Source organism: Cottoperca gobio, chromosome 1, assembly GCF_900634415.1.
Source record: "Cottoperca gobio chromosome 1, fCotGob3.1, whole genome shotgun sequence".
In the NCBI taxonomy this organism is placed as follows: Eukaryota; Metazoa; Chordata; class Actinopteri; order Perciformes; family Bovichtidae; genus Cottoperca; species Cottoperca gobio.
In genome coordinates this window covers 5,509,509-5,527,804 of record NC_041355.1, presented here as the reverse complement: position 1 = coordinate 5,527,804, position 18,296 = coordinate 5,509,509, and the positions used below count along the sequence as shown (strand labels likewise).

Below are 18,296 nucleotides of genomic sequence, written 5' to 3'. Positions count from 1 at the left end.
TAATTGTGAACATAAAATATTGTGTAGAGCCGCTTTAACTGTTGTCTATTTTGACATGTTAGTTTACTGGCGACTAGAGATGCCAGTAATGGCACAAACGGCTGTTTTCAGCCTCTTAAATGTGGAGGTTTATCGCTTTTCTCTGTTTAACATATTAAACTGGGTGATTTGATAACTCGAACAAATAGATTCATCAATAATTAAAATATTGCCCCACTGGCAACCAAGCTGACATAATCAGTATAAGAAGAACTTTAAAAACTGCACAGTAAGCGGTGTCATATAACTAAACAATCCCAAAGACGCGGAACAATCTCTGATCTCATTTTCTGTGTTTGCTCTCAGACGCTCTCTATCTCCAGGACACCTGTGTCACCTGTTTGCTTCGGGAGACACAAATTCACACCTGCCCTCCCCCAGCTTCCCAAAGCTATTTTCGTCCACTTCATCACTCTTGCAGCACAAGTTTCATTCATCAGTCTCTATTCTTAGTCCTGCAATACTAAAGACCATGTGCCAAGTCTTTGTTCACTACAAGCGTTCCTGGAATCTTTCTGTGTCAGCGTCCCCCCCCCCCCCCCCCAAAAAAAAAACACCAATTCAACCACTTTTCTAAGCTTCAACAGAAGAACCATTTGCGTAATTGTACACGGTGCATTTCTGAAAGGATTGTCTGCTTGCCATTTAAAGGTGCATTTGAGTCGAGGAAAGATCCAATTGAAGAGAGAACGATAACATGTTTTAAAAATCCCATTTAAAGGTGTTTTTCATCTATAATTGAACAAGAAATCTCTCGAACAACAAATGAATTAGAACTCGGTTATATTTGTCCCGTTTCATCACCAACACTTTTTCAATCTCTCACCCCATTTGTACGGCTCACAATTGTTTGAACGACAATAACAACAAACACATTTCATGCTGTGTTTAGGAAATTAATTACGGAAACCTCAGCCGTTCCGGTAAAAGGCAGGGACAACTTTAGCTATTCATAGCCTTCCTCTTCTGAGCTCACAGCAATGAACTGCCGGTCCCGAGGGGGGTCTGTGCAATCTGAGATAGGTCTAATGATTCCCACCACAGCACGGGGGCCATGCAGCAGAGACAGGGAGAAGCCTTACAAAGGGACCGGTGGCTTTTTCTTCAAGGTCAAAGCAATTGGTTTCCACTGAGACCGATAAAGTATGTGAGCCTCCCCGGAAGAAAAAAAAATCGTGTACGTAGTGCATTGAGATTTGGAACTGCCATCTGCATAGCTGATTCTTAATTTGTCACAGTTAAGATTAGCTAGAGACCTCATGTGGGCATGGAAAAAGCCTATTGGCACCGTTTGAAACTACATTAGCTAAGATTATGTACAATTCAACAGACAAAAATAAACTTCTTCTCAGTAATGTGTGTGACCATTATTAAACCTCTGACCTCATCTGCCTGATGGTGAACCGCCAAATGTAATTAGTCTACAAATCAAGGGAATTAAAGATTAAAACAGAAATAATTGTTTACTAATTAAGGATTAGACTGAAAAGAATTAAGCCAAATTTCCCTCCTTCACAATAAAACAACTGTTTGGAAGACCCATGTTGTATCTATGACTACTTTGAGAAACGGCATGACTATCATAAGGGCTTTAATCACAATGTGCAGAGTGACGGGGAGAAAGTGTGCGTTCAACTATAATGTTGTTTTAACTCGGTGATATGTTTCCATGGATTAAGATGTTAGTAAAGAGGTACCTGACGAAGATCCAAGTATGATCCAAACATAATCGTGAACAAGCTTTTGTGGCTTAGAGTAAGTGTGCAGGCGCAACCTCTTCCTCATCTGATGTATGATTTACAGGTACTACAGTAATAAAATTTGTTCCATCTATTTCAAGCCGCAATCCTTAAGATTTTAGTCCTGGTTGATTTAGCAACACGCTGTTTGCTGGTGGTAACATCAACTGTGGTTTAATACTACAGGTCCCAGAATACTGGGGGGCGGCAAAACAAACTTTTGTCGTTTTTAATAAAGAAGTCAGGCAATAATTGGTCTTTTCCCATCATTCTGTCTGCAACCATTGTCTGATTGTATGCTGCTGCACACAGCATGAGTCTGTGAACAGTGAAGTAGCTGGTTACCTGGCTTAGAAGTTGGATGTGCTGCCTGTCGCCTGCAGCTCTTCATCTTACAGATCACTGTGGCTGCTCCTGATTCCATTACTCCTGGCAATATTTCAAACTGTTTCGCCCATTGTCTTGATTTATAGATGCATTTTTGATGTGTCAAGCTCACTGACAAACGCATATCATTTCCTGTGACTGCTTCATAATAAAAGTCTATTTGTGTTTCGCCAATGAAATGCTTTTAATGTGAAGCTGCAGCAGTAGGGAATGCTCAGTTTGAATTAGTAAATGAATCCAGAATGTACCATTTTAGTTACCGTATGCAGGGATAGTTTGTTACTTTACACGAGGACCGTCTTTGTTCGCAAAGTGCCAGTGCCGTTTTCAGAAGGATCATACTCGAAGGATGTCAACAGAGCAAGCCAACCATTCTCCTTTTTCAGTTTTGTAACCTAATACAGACTGTAATCAGACCATAGATTCAACAATTTAGTCAATTCAGTGGCATCTTACATCTGTGTGGCTTTGTTTCTGTTTAAAATCCAGTGAAGGAGACAACTGAGATTTTGTGTCCTGGCAGCTTTGCCAGATGTCTGAGTTATGTTTATACAGCTTCATATCACGTATCAGCGTTACAATCTGTACCGCATACACCACCCTCTCTATCCTTACACCCTAACACAGATTAGTAAAGCTCCACAAAAATTCTGGCCGTAATATTATAATACCATTTCTTTTCTTTTCTTTTCTTCAAATTAAAGCTGCCCCTGTGACCCCACTGGAGAGGTTTGCATGTTAAACTCCAGAGTTTGGAGGGTGTAATGGAATATAACAAGATGTAATGAATCACTGCTCCTAGTGGAATAACCTGTTTTTAATCACCTAAAAGAAATATAGAAACGTATACAAATATTTTAGATGGAGCCCAATATGGAAAACAAGATGTGGAAAGATTTGTATATGATGCCTGAAGTAGTAGCTTTTACTGTGTGTGTGTGTGTGTGTGCGTGTGCGTGTGTGTGCCAGCCAATCAGATACTGATCTTATTGACTCTGGTAATGGACAGATGTGCCCAATCTACAATAAACAGTCTTTCTTAGTCTCTTTCATTATAGCAACTCAATTTTATAAATTGTACGAGCAGTTTTATAACATTTGCGCAAGCCTGAAGAAGTTTGACAGGATTTGTTAAAGCCTCATGTGGCTACACAATACCCAGAGTTTAGGTATGTGAAGAGGAAACGACAGAATCTGTGCATTCCTATTTTGTGTCGTACGTGCAGTCGGTTGCCTGTAAGTGCAGAGACATTCAGACTGAAGGAAGCTTCAAGCTGAAGAGTCGATGTTTCGATGGTGACAGATTAGCGCCGTGTGTGTGTGTGTGTGTGTGTGTGTGTGTGTGTGTAACACGGCGTCAGAGAGAGAACCCGTCTCATTGTAAATAAAGCTCTGGTGCCTCTTCTTCAACTGTACATATGGTTTGAGACATTACAGAAGCAAACTGTGACGTGTGCGGTTTATTTAGTAGGTCTGCCATCATAATCTAGTGAATGCATAGCAGCAACACAGGATTTACAAGATAAACAACATATCTTTTTTTGAATTTTTCCAAAGCTTGTAGCTTCTGGTACATTTAAGCCCGGTTTTGCTTTTGTGTTTGACAGATTGGACTTTGTTTATTGTCCTTGTTGGAAGTTGGAAGAATAGTCGTTCTCAAGGCTTTTCTGCCCGTCTGCATGTAAGCATCCAGCGCTGTGTGATCTGACGCCAAACTAAATCACTCCCACTGTTTTTCCTTGTCTGCTTCTGAACAGCAATAATGTTCATTATTTTAATTTACAGGGAAGAATAGAATATTAAGATAGATATTCCCCCTTTTTTGGGGGGGGGAATACGTAATTGAGCACGAGTTTGTGTGCATGGAATTAATTTTTCATTTTCATTTTTTTTTGTTGCAGTTGTTTGTTTGTTGATTTTTGCCTCACAAACACAAGCGGAGTGTGGACACAAGAAAAAACAATTACCATATTTTAACCATCTGCGTCTTTTGTCCTTTTTGTGTGTGTGTGTGTCTCTTTGCAGAATGCCAAGGCCTTCTCCTCCTCAGACAGCCTAGCGAAGGTCCAGGAGGTAGCAAGCTGGCTTTTGGAAATGAACCAGGATCTGCTGTCGGGGGGCAGCAGCAGCAGGCGGAGTCGGGGGCCGGGGGGTCCGGCAGTCCGAGGTAACGCCTCCTCCACGGCCCGGGCACCCCAGCAGGCAGCAGAGGAGGGTGATGAGGATGAGCACATGAACCGGGTAGTAGAGGAGGAAGAGCAGCTGCAGCAAAGGGTAAGGCCAGCTGACATTCAACAAATTATATTCTTGTCACAGGGAAGGATTTGAAATGTAAACCTATGGCTACAAGTTGGATTTGCGAGTTGTAAATTGAGGTTGGCTGATGTATAGATCAAATACACGTATCCTGTAAGATTTCGATGTCCCGGACAAACGGGAGAAGGTCAAATATTATCTGTGTGTATTTAGCTTTAAAAAACAACAAGAGATCCGCGCTACAAGCCGGTCTTCTATTTATATTTTATACGCGAGGTGTGCGCAGCCTTTTTACATATAAATGGGTCTTAAAGTGTTTTTTTTGGGGGTTTTATTTGATCAAACTACCGATATACAGGAAATGACTTGATGAGTGTATTAACAGCTGGGTTTTGAGAGTTACTGAAGAAAGTTAACAATCTCACACAATCCAAAAGAAACAAATTCTCAGCGTCTTGTTTTGCCTCTGACTCGCACAACCTTACGCCGTATGTGCGCTGCAGGTGTCGCCAGTAAAAAGACACAGAAGATCAAAAGATCCGCAAATGCTGCCAAAGGACATTATGACCCGAGAACTGTGTTGGACTTGAGCAGATTTCCTAGATAAAAATGATATATTTATTAACGGAAATCCAGCATCAGATTTAATTTAGCTTTCCTCTGAGGCATAGTATTTTTCTTCTTCATAGGCTGAGGCGTCGCAGGTTGATGGCGAGAGAGAACAACCGTGGGAGCCAACTGAATCGGGAGCCAGCAACGGCCCTCGGGGAGACGAGGAAGGGGAAGAAGACGAGGAGGGCCCTCCGAACGAAGTGAACGGAGAAGAGAAAGGAGCCCGATGGATGTGGGGGGCAGAGCAGAGGCGACTACGAGGCCAGCCGCTGGCCGAAGAGGAGGAGGAGGAGGAGGAAGAGGAGGAGAACAACAACAGCAGCAGTCACCAAGAGGAGGAGGAGGAGAGGACAGAGGGAGGGGAGGAGCAGGGCAGGGAGGAAGAGGAAGAGGAGGAGGAGGAGGAGGACGAAGAAGAGATGGACCAAGACAGTGATGACTTTGAACATTCGGCGGAGAGTGGTAGGGAGGAGGAAGAGGAGGAGGAAGGAGAAGGGGAGGACGGGCTGCGGTCTCCCTCTCTCAGGAACAATGTGTCTACCCCCAATAACAACCTGGACTCGGGTTGCACACTCCAAAGCTCTTCCAACAAGAAGGTAAGCACAGCTGTTGTTTGTGGAAGTTTCCATTGGAAGTACTCCACCTTCTACTGAAGGAACCGGCCTTATACAAACAGTTCACTGTGAGCTTTACAGAGACTTTGTTTCTGTCAGACAATTTACTGTTTTCAATTCTAAGGACACCACAAACTCAATTTAACTCGCCTCCGTTGTATTAGTGTGAAGGTAGAGACGGATGCCTCTGAACTTGGGCCAAATAAAACATAAAGCATTGTCATGGCTAGATGCTGCTAAACTTAAATGAGAAAATGTGTCATTTGTGTGAACTGACCCTTTAGACCCTTCTGCAGCAGGCACAGAAGTTCCTCACAGGCCGTTTGGGTCAGTTCATATTTAAAACAGCAGCTCCCTCTTTTGGCACAAGTGTGTAACTGCACTGCAAGGTCATGCTGTGTGCTCTAAACAGGTGACTTAGTGGAAGGATTGGGATCTTGAAACTATATTATAATTAGGCCTGCAGCTATCTATTATTATTATTATTATTATTATTATTATTATTATTATTATAGAGTATATTACAGATTACATCGATTCATTCAGTATTTGGATAAGAAATGCAATGAAAATAAAGCTTTGTTGCAAAATCTTTGCATCTTTTAATAATCAAGTCTATCAAAAAATTGTTTTAGCCCTAATTACATTATTTGCAAAAGCACATACAAACGGAAGACAGATTGGGATTGAAAAGGTCAACCCTAAAGTAATTAGAGATTATTAGCTAGGGTCAGCCTGAGAATACAGCACAGCGATTTAGGATTGAACATATATATATATATATATATATAGTTTTCTTCCTGACCTACCCAGTCCTGATTTATTCACATTCCCACTAAATCATATGACATTTCTGGCTGCTGTTTGCATCTCGTTCCAATCGTGTAAAGTTAAAGTTCCTTCCCAATCTTGTTTCACTCCTGAGTGAATGCTCCTGAACTTCTATCCAGGTCCTGGGTAAGTTTAGGTACAAGAGGCAAAGTTTGTTGAAGTGATGCATTAATGTTGAGACTCGCTGAATGGGAACTCTCCCTCGCCTGAAGGCAACTCAAATAATATACAAATGCTTCTTTCCACATGTAAATCAATGCAAAGTTATTCTCAATCTTTTTATTCATTTATTTTTATCCTGTTGGGACTGGTCTCTTCGAGGCCGACAGCGCCCTCCACCCACGGGTCTTAATGGTTTACTGAAAGGTTTAATAAGTATCCAAATGATGTGACCATATTGGGAACCGGATGGGAAATGTAAAGCTGTGTGTGTGTGTGTGTGGCATTTTGGCCCTTTGACAGAGGACAGTGTAGTAATGGTGGAGAGAGAGGTACGACATGCAACAAAGGTCCCAAGGTCTGATTGGAACCCGGGACGTTGTAGTTATGTGGCATGCGCACTGTAACTGGAAGATGAGCTTAAACTTATGCAACAACATTTTTATAGGGAAAGATGATGTACAACACATCACGCTGCTGTCATCAATACTGAGACATAGAGGAGGGTCTGGATAAATGCAACATTAATCACCGGCGTCAATAAAGCCGCCGTTATGTGTGGTCACAACAATCGGGGGGGGGGGGGGAAAAGATTAACGATGAGTAATCGCAAGTAAGAGTCTTTCTGTGCATCTTGATTCACCAGCTTAATCACACGCTGTGTTCCAGCAGCGTTTTATTATGCAGGTTGTGATCGAGGCCCAGGATGAAATTATTCGAGCTCAATAGCCTCCTCGTAAAAAATACTTCATCCTGTTTAAGGACATGTTAAACTCCAAGCACGTTCATGCATCGCTGATTTATTGCTCTCATGATGAGTACGGAGAAGTGCTTAATGTTCAGAAAGACAAGTGTAACAGATTGTCAACCTTTCCTCAGTAACAGAACTAATGTGCTCGGGGTCAAAGGGCACAGCGGCAGTGTTTTAATGCCCTTTGTTTCGCTGATGCCTGATGGCACGACTGTTGTGTTGAGGGTTTTTCAGTGGCCTTCACAACACCTGTATTCTGGCCATGACGTTTTCTAGAAGCTAGGAGTGATATTCGTAATTTGCAGTGTGTTTGCAATGCACTGACATAAAGTAGCTATGGACAAGAAAAAAAAACAAAAGGGCTGACATCCCTAGATATTGACTTATTACAGACGTCATATATGTATGTATTTAAGCCAAAAAAAAAGCACATGGCACTGTTTGTCCTCTAGAATCAACTGTTTATAATTGCTTGTTCAGGATCACTTCAGCAGATGGTGGTGTGAGTCTATTAAGAGTAAACACACCCCCACCAGTGCAATTATTTGTTTCCGTTAAACTACTAAATATAATGTGAATTTGTGTCATATAAATGAATTAAATAACCCATTTTAATTCAGTATTTGACTGTTTTTTTTTTAAATGATCTATATCCTCATTATAGTATTATTCTCCAACATAATATTAGAGGCGGATATTTGTACTATTTATAATGTTTTATGCCATTGTATTGTAAATTCTATCTTTAGTATGATAAAGAATATTGCCACATCTGTCCTGATTGGTCTAAATCTTCCGATTTGTGCTTAGAAAAGCCAGAGAACACAGAACAGACAGACCAACAGAGAAAATGTTAAATTTCAGTCGCAGGCACAAATGTGTTAATACAGCAGAGGCAACATATAAGACCCCAGAGATAATACACACCTCTCAACAGACAGTAATGACTAAAGCTGTGACAGATTTGTCATCACCGGTGTGTAGTACACTGCCCTCCCCCACACACCCATCTGGCAATAGGAAGCTGCACAGCAAGTTTAAGCATTGCTGTTGAAGAGCATGTGTCTCTTAACTGTCACAGTTGTTTCCTGTATTATGTCATACCTGAGGGATGTTACGTGTGTGTGTGTGTGTGTGACCGAGGCTTTGATGGAGCTTATATTGGCCTAAATATAGCAGATAGTCTGAATTTGCTCCTGTGTGCCTCTCTCCATCTGACACAGCTGTCGGATAGGTTTGTCAGGGTCTTAGTCACCGCAGTGGGCCAGCTGGCTTTGATGTTGATGGTACACATTTTGTTCAGCTGTGGGTCGTGTTTGCTCGGAATCAGGATTGGTGCAGGAAGAGTAGATCCACATTTATTGACGGTTCAAGTGAGATTCATCTGAGATATTTACAATCTCTGCGTTTTCCATGTAATATGCCAGTATAGATGGTGGCTTCTTAATACGAGTGAAGGTTTCTACTCTTCTGGGCTGTAGCTACCTTTGGGAGGATTGTTGAGTGCTACAAGTTTCACTAAAACCTTATTAGTTTGGTAGGTGAGTAAATATATATTTATGTATAGCTTTTTTTATACTTGTCAAAGACGGGGTTACAATATGCTTAACAGTAGTAGTGGTCGTGGAGAAGATGGATTACCTTCATCTAAGTTACACATTTAAAGGTCCCCTGTATGCTCCCGTATGCAGTCTTGCAAACTATGATATGTGCATTTTGACAGCTGCAGAATCCATGTGTCAAACAAGGGGCAACAGGGTTGTAGTAGAGGATCAGTAGCCATGTTTGGTCCAAGAATGTGTCAGTCCATGTGGGGTTAGGTGATATCTACAGGCCCCGTCTGTGTGGCAGAAATGTGCAAACACAAAGACCTACATGTGTGAAGGTGTCGAGTAGAAGTAGCGCTATTAAAAAAAGTTTTTGCGATGTTAAGCTTTCCATTGGTTGGCATGTCCCTGTTGAGGACAGATTTTGTTCCCAGGCTCCAGGTGCTGTCGGCTCAGGTCACCAGAATGAGGCGCTTCACCTCCTCTTCTTACTTGGCACTCTTGTGTTTTGACCCCGTGCCAACGGGCACTCAGGGTCATGCTCATCATTTAACCTTTTTTAAATTATTAAAGCGCTTCGTGAATCAATATTCAAGCCGTTGCATTGATGTCCCTGCAGGCCTAATGTGCAAAAATATTCTGGACTTGAGTCCAAACTTCATTTAGATTTACATATCGAGCAGATGCCTTTCTACTCAAGGGGCACTAAAAGGGGCATGCATCACATGACACTTTCATGCGTTGAATGACAGATTATATGGTGTTGGGTTGACATGAGGATTGTATCCGTTGGGCTGAAGCAGGCGTAGATATTTGCATAATGTGTCGTATACATTAGCCCCATGGGAAAGCAGATTTCACAGCAGCAGGTGGAAAAAATGCTTAAGGTTGATTAAGGTAAGTGTTAAAGGTTATAACATCGTGTTCCAGAAAGTGGAGTACATGTTTACTGAAAATGGTTTATGATCCCACCGAATGAAAATGACTTCCACTCCTCGAGATGTTTTCAGAGAATTTGAAGTATTCTTTTTTTTATTGGCGCTCAGCTTCACAGACAGACAAAATGATTTTGTGTGCTACAATATTCTCTATTTCCATAACTCTGCATTAATGGTGTGCAATCAGAAGTGGCAGATGTTGACATTTTTTCAGGGGCAGTTTGTTATTTTCTCTCAGTGTAGAAATTGATTGCATTTCACTTGCTCTACTTTTCACAGCTTTGAAATCTGGAATTAGGGTAACAATTTACTTTACACGGCACAGGAAGCATTTTTTAAATACGTTTTTTTTCTAAACTATAACCGAATTTTCAAGTCTTAAAACTAAATGAAGTTCTATTTATTTTTTTATGTGATGAGAATAAACGGGGAACATATTCTGCCCGTTTTAGACTCCCTACGGTACGCTGCTGACTGTCCATCTTAGAATACACGTTAACATATCACTCATGACTAAGGCATTATGTGATCTTACAGGGTTGGATGTCTTATAATGACTCATCAGAGACATTTGGTGGCAGATGGGTCTGCAGAGCTATGATAAGGCAAAGCTGGAGGACACGATGAGGGCATGAGTGCACTGACGGTGCGTTACATTGATATCAACACTGGCTGAATAAATCATTGATTTATCTGGTTTAGAAGAAGATAAAAATATATTAATAATCTGTTTGTGTCATCTATAGTTGCTCAGATGTCCTCTTCTCCTCTTTGTGTCATGTCTTATCTGATTTCCAAAGCTGTTACTTTGTGAATATTGATGAGAGGACATTCAAAGAGGTCAGCTGCTCACTCTAGTGCTCATTAGTTAACGGCTTTGGTGGCACGGTGGTTTCAACGAGGTTGAAATAATATTTTCTCTCTGGTGTTCCCACTTATTTCAAGAGAATAGAAAGCTTTGTGGCATTGAGAGATTTACCAATGAACTACACCTACAGAGTTCTACCACTGTGTTGTGTTGTGCACAGTACTGCAGGCTGTTTTCATGCAGTACTGTTTGTTAGTTTAGTTTACTTCTGTTATTTTCACATGTACAACTAAAAACCAAATCAGGTTTATACTGACCGATGAGATGTAGGCCGTAGCTTATTACACCTACACTGACGATCAAAGAAAGAAACTAAATGACTGTATTATGTATGGAGTAAGTCACTATGGAACAAACGTTCATAGATCAGTTTTATATTTGTTTATCATCTTTATATTTGAAGAAATCTATCAAGTGTATTACACATTTTAATTTCCTTTTCCAAACTATGCATCTTTGTTTTGCATTTGTTTTTTTAGTTCATACTGAAGCATCTTATTTTTTAATTTATAAATGAATTGTGCACGGTTAAGTTTGAGATGGGAATGAGCAATAACTTGTCAGCCAAATTGTTTTTACTGCAACAAAGTTGGATCATTTAAATTACACTCAGTGCTCTACTTTTCCTTCGCACACACATTACTGTTCATCGCTGCTAATTAAATGTTTTTTTCCAAAGGAAAGGCAGCCTGCTTACTGTAGGTGGCACCTCCCACACACTGGCCTTCACACAGGCAGAGATGAGCCACAAAGGACCAGTGTTCTCGTCCTCCCACATGAAAGCAACTAGCTTAAGTCACTACCAATATATATACTGACGGCAGATTGTCTCCAGTTGAAGCTCTCATTATGCACTGATACACTTCCACAGGCTTATTGAATTGGTCATTGCTTAGTGGTTTCTATTTGCCTCCTTTTCTACTCAAATCCAAGGTGATGATTTTTTCTTGCAGTTGCTCATCTGTCTTAGTTAACCAGGTTTATTCTTTTTATTTTTTTATTATTATTATATTGTTGAGCCCTCTATCATAAACAAAACTTATTTCCATTGATGCAAAGTTGCTTCCAAGGTCACAAGGCTACATCACACTAACAACAAACTGACGCAATACATACTTATGTCATCATCAATAAAGTAAGTCAGTGGTATGTCCACATTTAAACTATAAACAAAGTACATACAGCTTCCAATTAAAACCATAATTTGACCTTTATTTAAATATAAATGTTAATGGAGTTTCACACACTCATTGTGTGTATGTGCCCCAACCAACCAGAAGGAGTCACTAGTGCAGCAAAAGGGATGTTGTCCCTCACTGGCTTCTCACTTGCATTTCCTGGATCGTCCAATCCTTCTGCAGACAGCCGCTGATCGTCTTCTGTGCAGCCTGAGATTGTTCTTTGTATATAACTAAGTTCTAATAGATGTCGAAATCACCCGTCGTAGAGACTTGTATAATTGCCCCTTGGGTAGGCTTTGCTCAAATAATACTTCAAAAAAGTGTGTGTGTGTGTGTGTGACATTATAGGAGACTTGCTTCACAATAGTTTTGAGTTTGGTCCTTTGTAGATTCGTAATGACAATTCTAAAGCGTGTGAAACTTTTTTTGTGTGTGTGTGTGTTGAAATTGCAATTGGGTTAATTGAATTGTGCAGCTCTAATTTGCATTTGCAAAACGTTCTTGGTTGTGTGATCATAAGGTTCCTCGCACAGTCTGTCTTTAGATTTCTGTTAAAAGCCTCTGGCAGGATATTGTTGTATTTGGGGATTTTGCAGCGCAGCATTGTTGTCCCAGTCCATGACACCAGAGGGAGACAGTGATCTGAGAGTCGTGTACATACAATAATCCATGACCCGCAGGTTGTGGGTGCTGGTTGCAGATGTGCTCAGACTGCACCACCACAGGCTTTAATGAACTTGAATAATGTCACATTGTCCAGCAGTGTGTGTGAAAAGCAGTGTGTGTTCATGTGTTTGTTTTCTCTAGTGATGCCTCTGGTGTTTGTAGCGTTATCTCTTGATGCTGTACAGACCGTGTTGGGGTGTTGAATAGCAATTAGCATGAATCTACTATATGGATATTTAAATGTGATAAACCACGCCTCGCTGAATGTTGGGTGGTAAACCACATCATCCATTACAGATTGCAGAACTTGCACCAGAATGGTATTATCCCTCACCTAAATTTAAAGATTGATCACTGCCTGTCATGAAGGTGCAGGATGAATATACTTTAGTTAAGATATTTAATGTTATGGAGTCTATAAAGAGATATTCTATTCACAAAGTCACCTCACTCTCCAGAGCTGCAGTGATGGGCTGAAAGTGTTATTGGCAGCACTGAACCAGCAGGGATAGTGTGGAAGAACAATACAATTAATGTGCAGCTGCAAACCTTTACACCTCTACAAACATTTACTATGAGAAGCAAACTGATTGTACCTGTATGCAAACACAATAGTCTCTGCTGTACTGGTAACTTTAATCTAAATGCAAAATGAGAATCACAGATCCTGCTTTTGATTTTGATGATCAACATCGAAAGCTCATTTCAATTTAGAATCAACATCGTGGCCCCCTTTAGTGATATCAACATTTTTTACTTTGAGAAGCAAAGGTGATGGCTTTATACTACACGGGCAAGGGCTACAGTGTCGTCGTCCCCCCCCCCCCCCCATCACAGCGTCTTCATCTGCAAACCTTGTCATGTCAGTTGTGCTGAAAAGCTGCGAGTGATTTGTAAGTGTACCGAGTTACTAGAAGCCAACATTCTTGACCTCTGGCACTCGAGGGATTGCAAACTCAATGACCGGGCGGTAATACTGGGACACAGTTATACAAGAAAGCAGACACATGGACAGCAGACATGTTCCCCTGTGATAGCTTTGTTAGTGGACTTAATGGTTTTTGCTAAACTTTTAAAGTGCTTTTATTCCTGGTATCGATCCTCTACGTTTTGGGTAGTCTTGATTACTGTAGAGCTGCTTGTTTCTATCTACCCTTTGTAGATTCTCCCAGATCTTCTGCGTAATCGACAGTGTCATCCTTGTAATAGAGGACATATAATTACTTGTCTACTGTACAGAGTTACTTGGTTGTAGGAATTCCTTTTTTCCACCGGGAATATTTTAAGTTTGTGTTTCTTGGTCATGGCAGAACAGAAACAAAAATACAATATGTTTTTTGGCATTCCTTTTACATGTTATATTTCCTGGATGGTTTTGAAGTAAAATGGCATAATAGCTAATGTTGAAGGTAAATGTTCTTCCAAGCAGTGCAGAGGCTCCAAGTAGGGCTGGGCATTTTATTGATATTATATCGATATCGTGGTATGAGACTACATATCGCCTTAGATTTTGGATATCGTAATATCGCACGAATGTTGTCGTTTCCTGGTTTTTAAAGGCTGCGTTGCAGTAAAGTGATGTCATTTTCTGAACTTACCAGACTGTTCTGTTTGCCTCACCCAGATTCGATATTGAGATATTTGGTCAAAAAATATTGTGGCATTTGAATTTCTCCATATCGCCTGGTTCCAAGGGTAGATATGCTTGCATGGCTTGCTACTTAACGAGTTACTTGGCCTGATCATGTTGTAGCAGACTGCAACAGTGCGTCTCTCACATAGCTTTATGGCCTAAGATTAGTCTGAAAGCTCAAGTAACCCACCCCAGCAAGGCCTGTGGAAAGTCAGAGACAAGCAGCCATTCACAGGTGCCTCAGTGGTTATTTCACACTGCATGTAGACTATTGTCACGGTTTGTAAACAGAAAGGGGAAATTAAATGATTGTGTTTGCCAATCACTCAAGTACGATCTGGCCTGTTGTCAGATTCTCATTTTCCTCGTAGGCCTGTAAGGAAATACATTCCTCTCTGTGTTTATCATTTGAAAGACAGTACTCTCTAGTCATTGTCTCGGAGCACAGAGGTGCGGTAAGGCCCTGACACGCCAGGCCGAACCCAAAGACCAAGTGCCAACAAAGTTCAACTCATCAAACAAATTGCCCTGAAGTTGTCTGTAAAACGTCGCACACGTGAACACACTGCAATTATTACAGTAGATGGGAAGCTCAAGCATGTGCAGTATATTCTGCTTTCCTGATGAGGTATGGTTGAAGCCAGCACAATGGACAAATTCAAACCCGCTTCTTACTTCGCTGCGATCGTCAGGACTCGCAGGGAAACATGGTTGCATCTGTGTTTTGTAAATGGAGACGGTATTTTGTGTTTTATCACCATTTGTAGTACATTATTACACCACCAAACTATAAACTGTAGCCACTGCAAGCCACGATGCCAAGGGGGGTGAGTGTTTCATTGAACTGAAATGTAATTTAAACGTATGTTAAGAATAATAATAAAAAGAAAATCAGTGAAAGATATTGTCACACCACTTTCCCCCCCCCGGCATATTATTGATTTAAAAGCTGTACCTGGAAGTCTATAAAGGTTTGCCTTGCTTGGACAGTTGTTGACATAATGTGGTGTTGTGCTTATCAAGAGTTGGAAAGGAAGAATGATTTTACCCATTTAGTGCAGCCTTTCCTCAGTCATTTGGTCAGTCGGATGTTCAGGGAGCGCTCTCTCACCAACAGCCTCTGCTGTTTGTTCAACATGCTCAATTGGCTGAACAGCTGCCGATAAGGCGCCAACTTGCTCCAATTGTGCTGAACATACTGTAAAAACTATGGGCGTTGGTCTGCCACAAACACTCAATGGCGTCCAGCGGCCTGGTGTGTCAGGGCCCTCAGTCTACTCTGATAGATGTTCTGGCTCTGTAATCCTCCTCAAACAATGGTGGATGTGAGAATAGAAGAGAGGTTAAGCCCCGTAGGTCTTTCTGTTACCATGTGCTCAGACATTTAAATGCACACAGAGAAGGCTGTCTCTTGCCACTTGCTCTAACGGTAGATTTATCCATATTCATCACAGATTGTCTGCGGTTTTCTGCTGCATATTCATTTTCTGTGAGAATAAGCACTTTTTAATTTTAGAGTGTTTTGGCCAAGACATGCGGCAGCACAAATAACACGGTTTCAGATATTAAAAAACGACATGTGTGTGTATATAACTATATAACTTTTCTCAACATGCTGTTACATTACCTATACACCTTTTTATACCTTCACTTCACGTGTGCCTCTTTGTGTTGCAAGGTTTAAATTAAAATGCTTCTCTTTGTAGCTGCATAACACACTTTGATAGTCCATCTTTCTTGACACTTGGTCAAGTGAATCCTTGTTTAAGTGCATGTGTCACACATACTAACATTGAACTGTTGTGTGATCGTCTCCTGAAATATCCTCAGCCTCTTTGCTGACATAGACAGAGTTACTGACATTCCTGTACACCTTGGCTCATGGAGTAGTCAGAAAAGGTTAGCATAAAACTAATCCTAGCTTTACACTTGACAAATGGGATTCAGACGAGGATATAGTAATCTGCTGTTTTATTGTATGCTGACAGTTCTTATGGCGTAAAGTTAACTGCGCTCGGTGATGATGTAGTTCCCTAAGTTAGGAGGACCAGAGGGGGGTCAGAGAATGACCACAATGAGGAAGCTCTCCGGACACGTGGGCTGCGTCGGACGACTGCTGGTACACATTCCACCACCGAGGGGTCATGAGAGCAGATTCCACAGTGCCTGTCTGAGGGGGGAGAGGCTGAGTTGGTCCATCCTCTTTTCAGGCCCTGACGGCAGCTGCTCCGCCTGGCTTGGACGCAACAGTGACCTCACACCCCAGAGATATTTTAAAGGGTGCCAGTCAGCAGGGAGATGAGTTCTGAGTAGGTAGGTGAAGCTGAAGGAGGCTGAGCGAGCGCAGTATTGAGACGTCTGGACAATGATTATGAGGTCCAAGGAAGGTTCTACATTCATTTGAGAAAATTTATCTGCTTGTGACAATAGTCGGCCAGGTTTCAGAGCTTCTTCTGGGATATGATCCAGTAGCCGGCCTGATTTGCAATGCTGAGGCATTGCCCTATTTCCCGTTTCTCGTCTGGTGCTCGGAGAAAGATGCCAAATGTTGCCTTTGGGAAAGAGAAGACTTCGTCCGACAGGCTGCTGGAAAAGCAGCCACTTGACCGGGCAGACCCCAAGGATGTTCCCCCGGAACCGTTACCGCCTCAGAAAGTACTCAAGATATTTAGCATCAACATCATTGCCCAGGGTTTGCCTTTCTGTCGCAGACGGGTGAGTATTGTACGTACAACGCCACTCATACGGGTTGGGTTGGGTTAATCCATTGAGCATGAAAATGTCAAAGGTCATCTCTCACCACCTTTCAACTGGGTTGTTGTCGCTTTGTGTAACCGCTGCTTTATCAAAGTGGCAAATCAAAATTTAAGTTACTTGGCTACTTTTAATTCTTGCCTTTTTTGTTTGTTTTGGCAGCGCAATGAAATCTACATGTTTACTCCCGAATGAATGTTTTTCAGTTGTGCTTGATTTTAAAATCGGTCAAATTAATGTAAAGTAACACCGGCACAGAACAAGTACGCAGAATATGTTCTTTTTTTAATGATGACTTGTTTGAACGGGAATGACTTCTATAAAGTATCTTGGCTAGATTTGTCTTTTTGTCGGATGTCCTTCAATCGTACGACCACAGAAACAAAGGTTTGCTTGCCACGGCTCCACCAATGGCAGACGGTCGCCAACATATAACCTTAAAAAGGCCGTTGCCAATGAGCCTATTTTTAGGTTGTTTTTAGATGAAGATATACATTTATATACTGTATATATCCGTTAATTGGAGAGAAAATAGGAAAATACATTCTTTAGTTGCAGTTAATAAGGTAATTATCACAAAATAGTGTTTTTTATGTTCAATTATTAATATCTTGAATATTTTTGATTTAAGAATCATTTGTTTATTATAGATGGAGTCACAGGAGTTTCATATACCGTAATCTGTTTATTTTTGCAATGTATTTAAATGAAATAAATAGCTTATATCCGTCAATGTCATCCAGTCGTCGTGGCCAGTGAAGGACAGTTTCCTTCGTTTGACATAAATCACTTGTTCATGCCTATTTAAGGTCATTGTCGGTTTAGTTGTTTTAATTAGGAAGTATGTTTGTATTATACTATATAATATATACATTTGCACTCTGTGTTAGAGCAAGTTTTAATGTTGAAGCAGTTTCAAAACATCAGTGCTCTCTAACTATGACATTAGTAATCCCTTCATCTTTGACAGCGAATGAGGTTACCCGTAACCGTAACACTGCGCACAAGTAAAGTCTCCTTTAACACTGAATTAACTCATCCTGGAAAATAATGAGATTAAACTCCTATGTCATGTAAAACGCTTCCTAAACGAACCCAGTGCAGTGTTTGAGCGACATAAACCCTCCAGATGACTCTAATTTCTTCAGGTTTTGTCACTGGCAGTCTAACGTTCAAACATCAAGAGATTGAATGGATTAAAGTTACGACACATTCGCAAAATTGTTCCACATTTTATTTGATATTAATATCGTGCAGATTAAATAATATACTCGTTTTATTTAGACAAATCATTTATTTATGCTGCCATTTGATAGTTTAA

General features: G+C 41.0%; 1 protein-coding gene across 11 annotated transcripts in view; it reads left to right on the top strand.

Moving 5' to 3' along the window:
- The window catches only part of fbxw7 (F-box and WD repeat domain containing 7), a 100,614-nt gene that overhangs the window by 27,870 nt on the left and 54,448 nt on the right, over nt 1–18,296 (top strand). For 3 of the 11 annotated variants that reach the window (XM_029441208.1, XM_029441199.1, XM_029441190.1), the window contains 2 exons: nt 4,191–4,439; nt 5,111–5,629. In XM_029441208.1, coding sequence (XP_029297068.1) covers nt 4,260–4,439; nt 5,111–5,629 — 699 coding nt within the window. In that variant the 5' untranslated portion in view covers nt 4,191–4,259. Of the gene's footprint in view, nt 1–4,190; nt 4,440–5,110; nt 5,630–9,688; nt 9,833–16,259; nt 16,946–18,296 lie in introns of those variants that run through there. The other 8 variants (XM_029441248.1, XM_029441235.1, XM_029441227.1 and 5 more) reach the window with 5 other exon arrangements.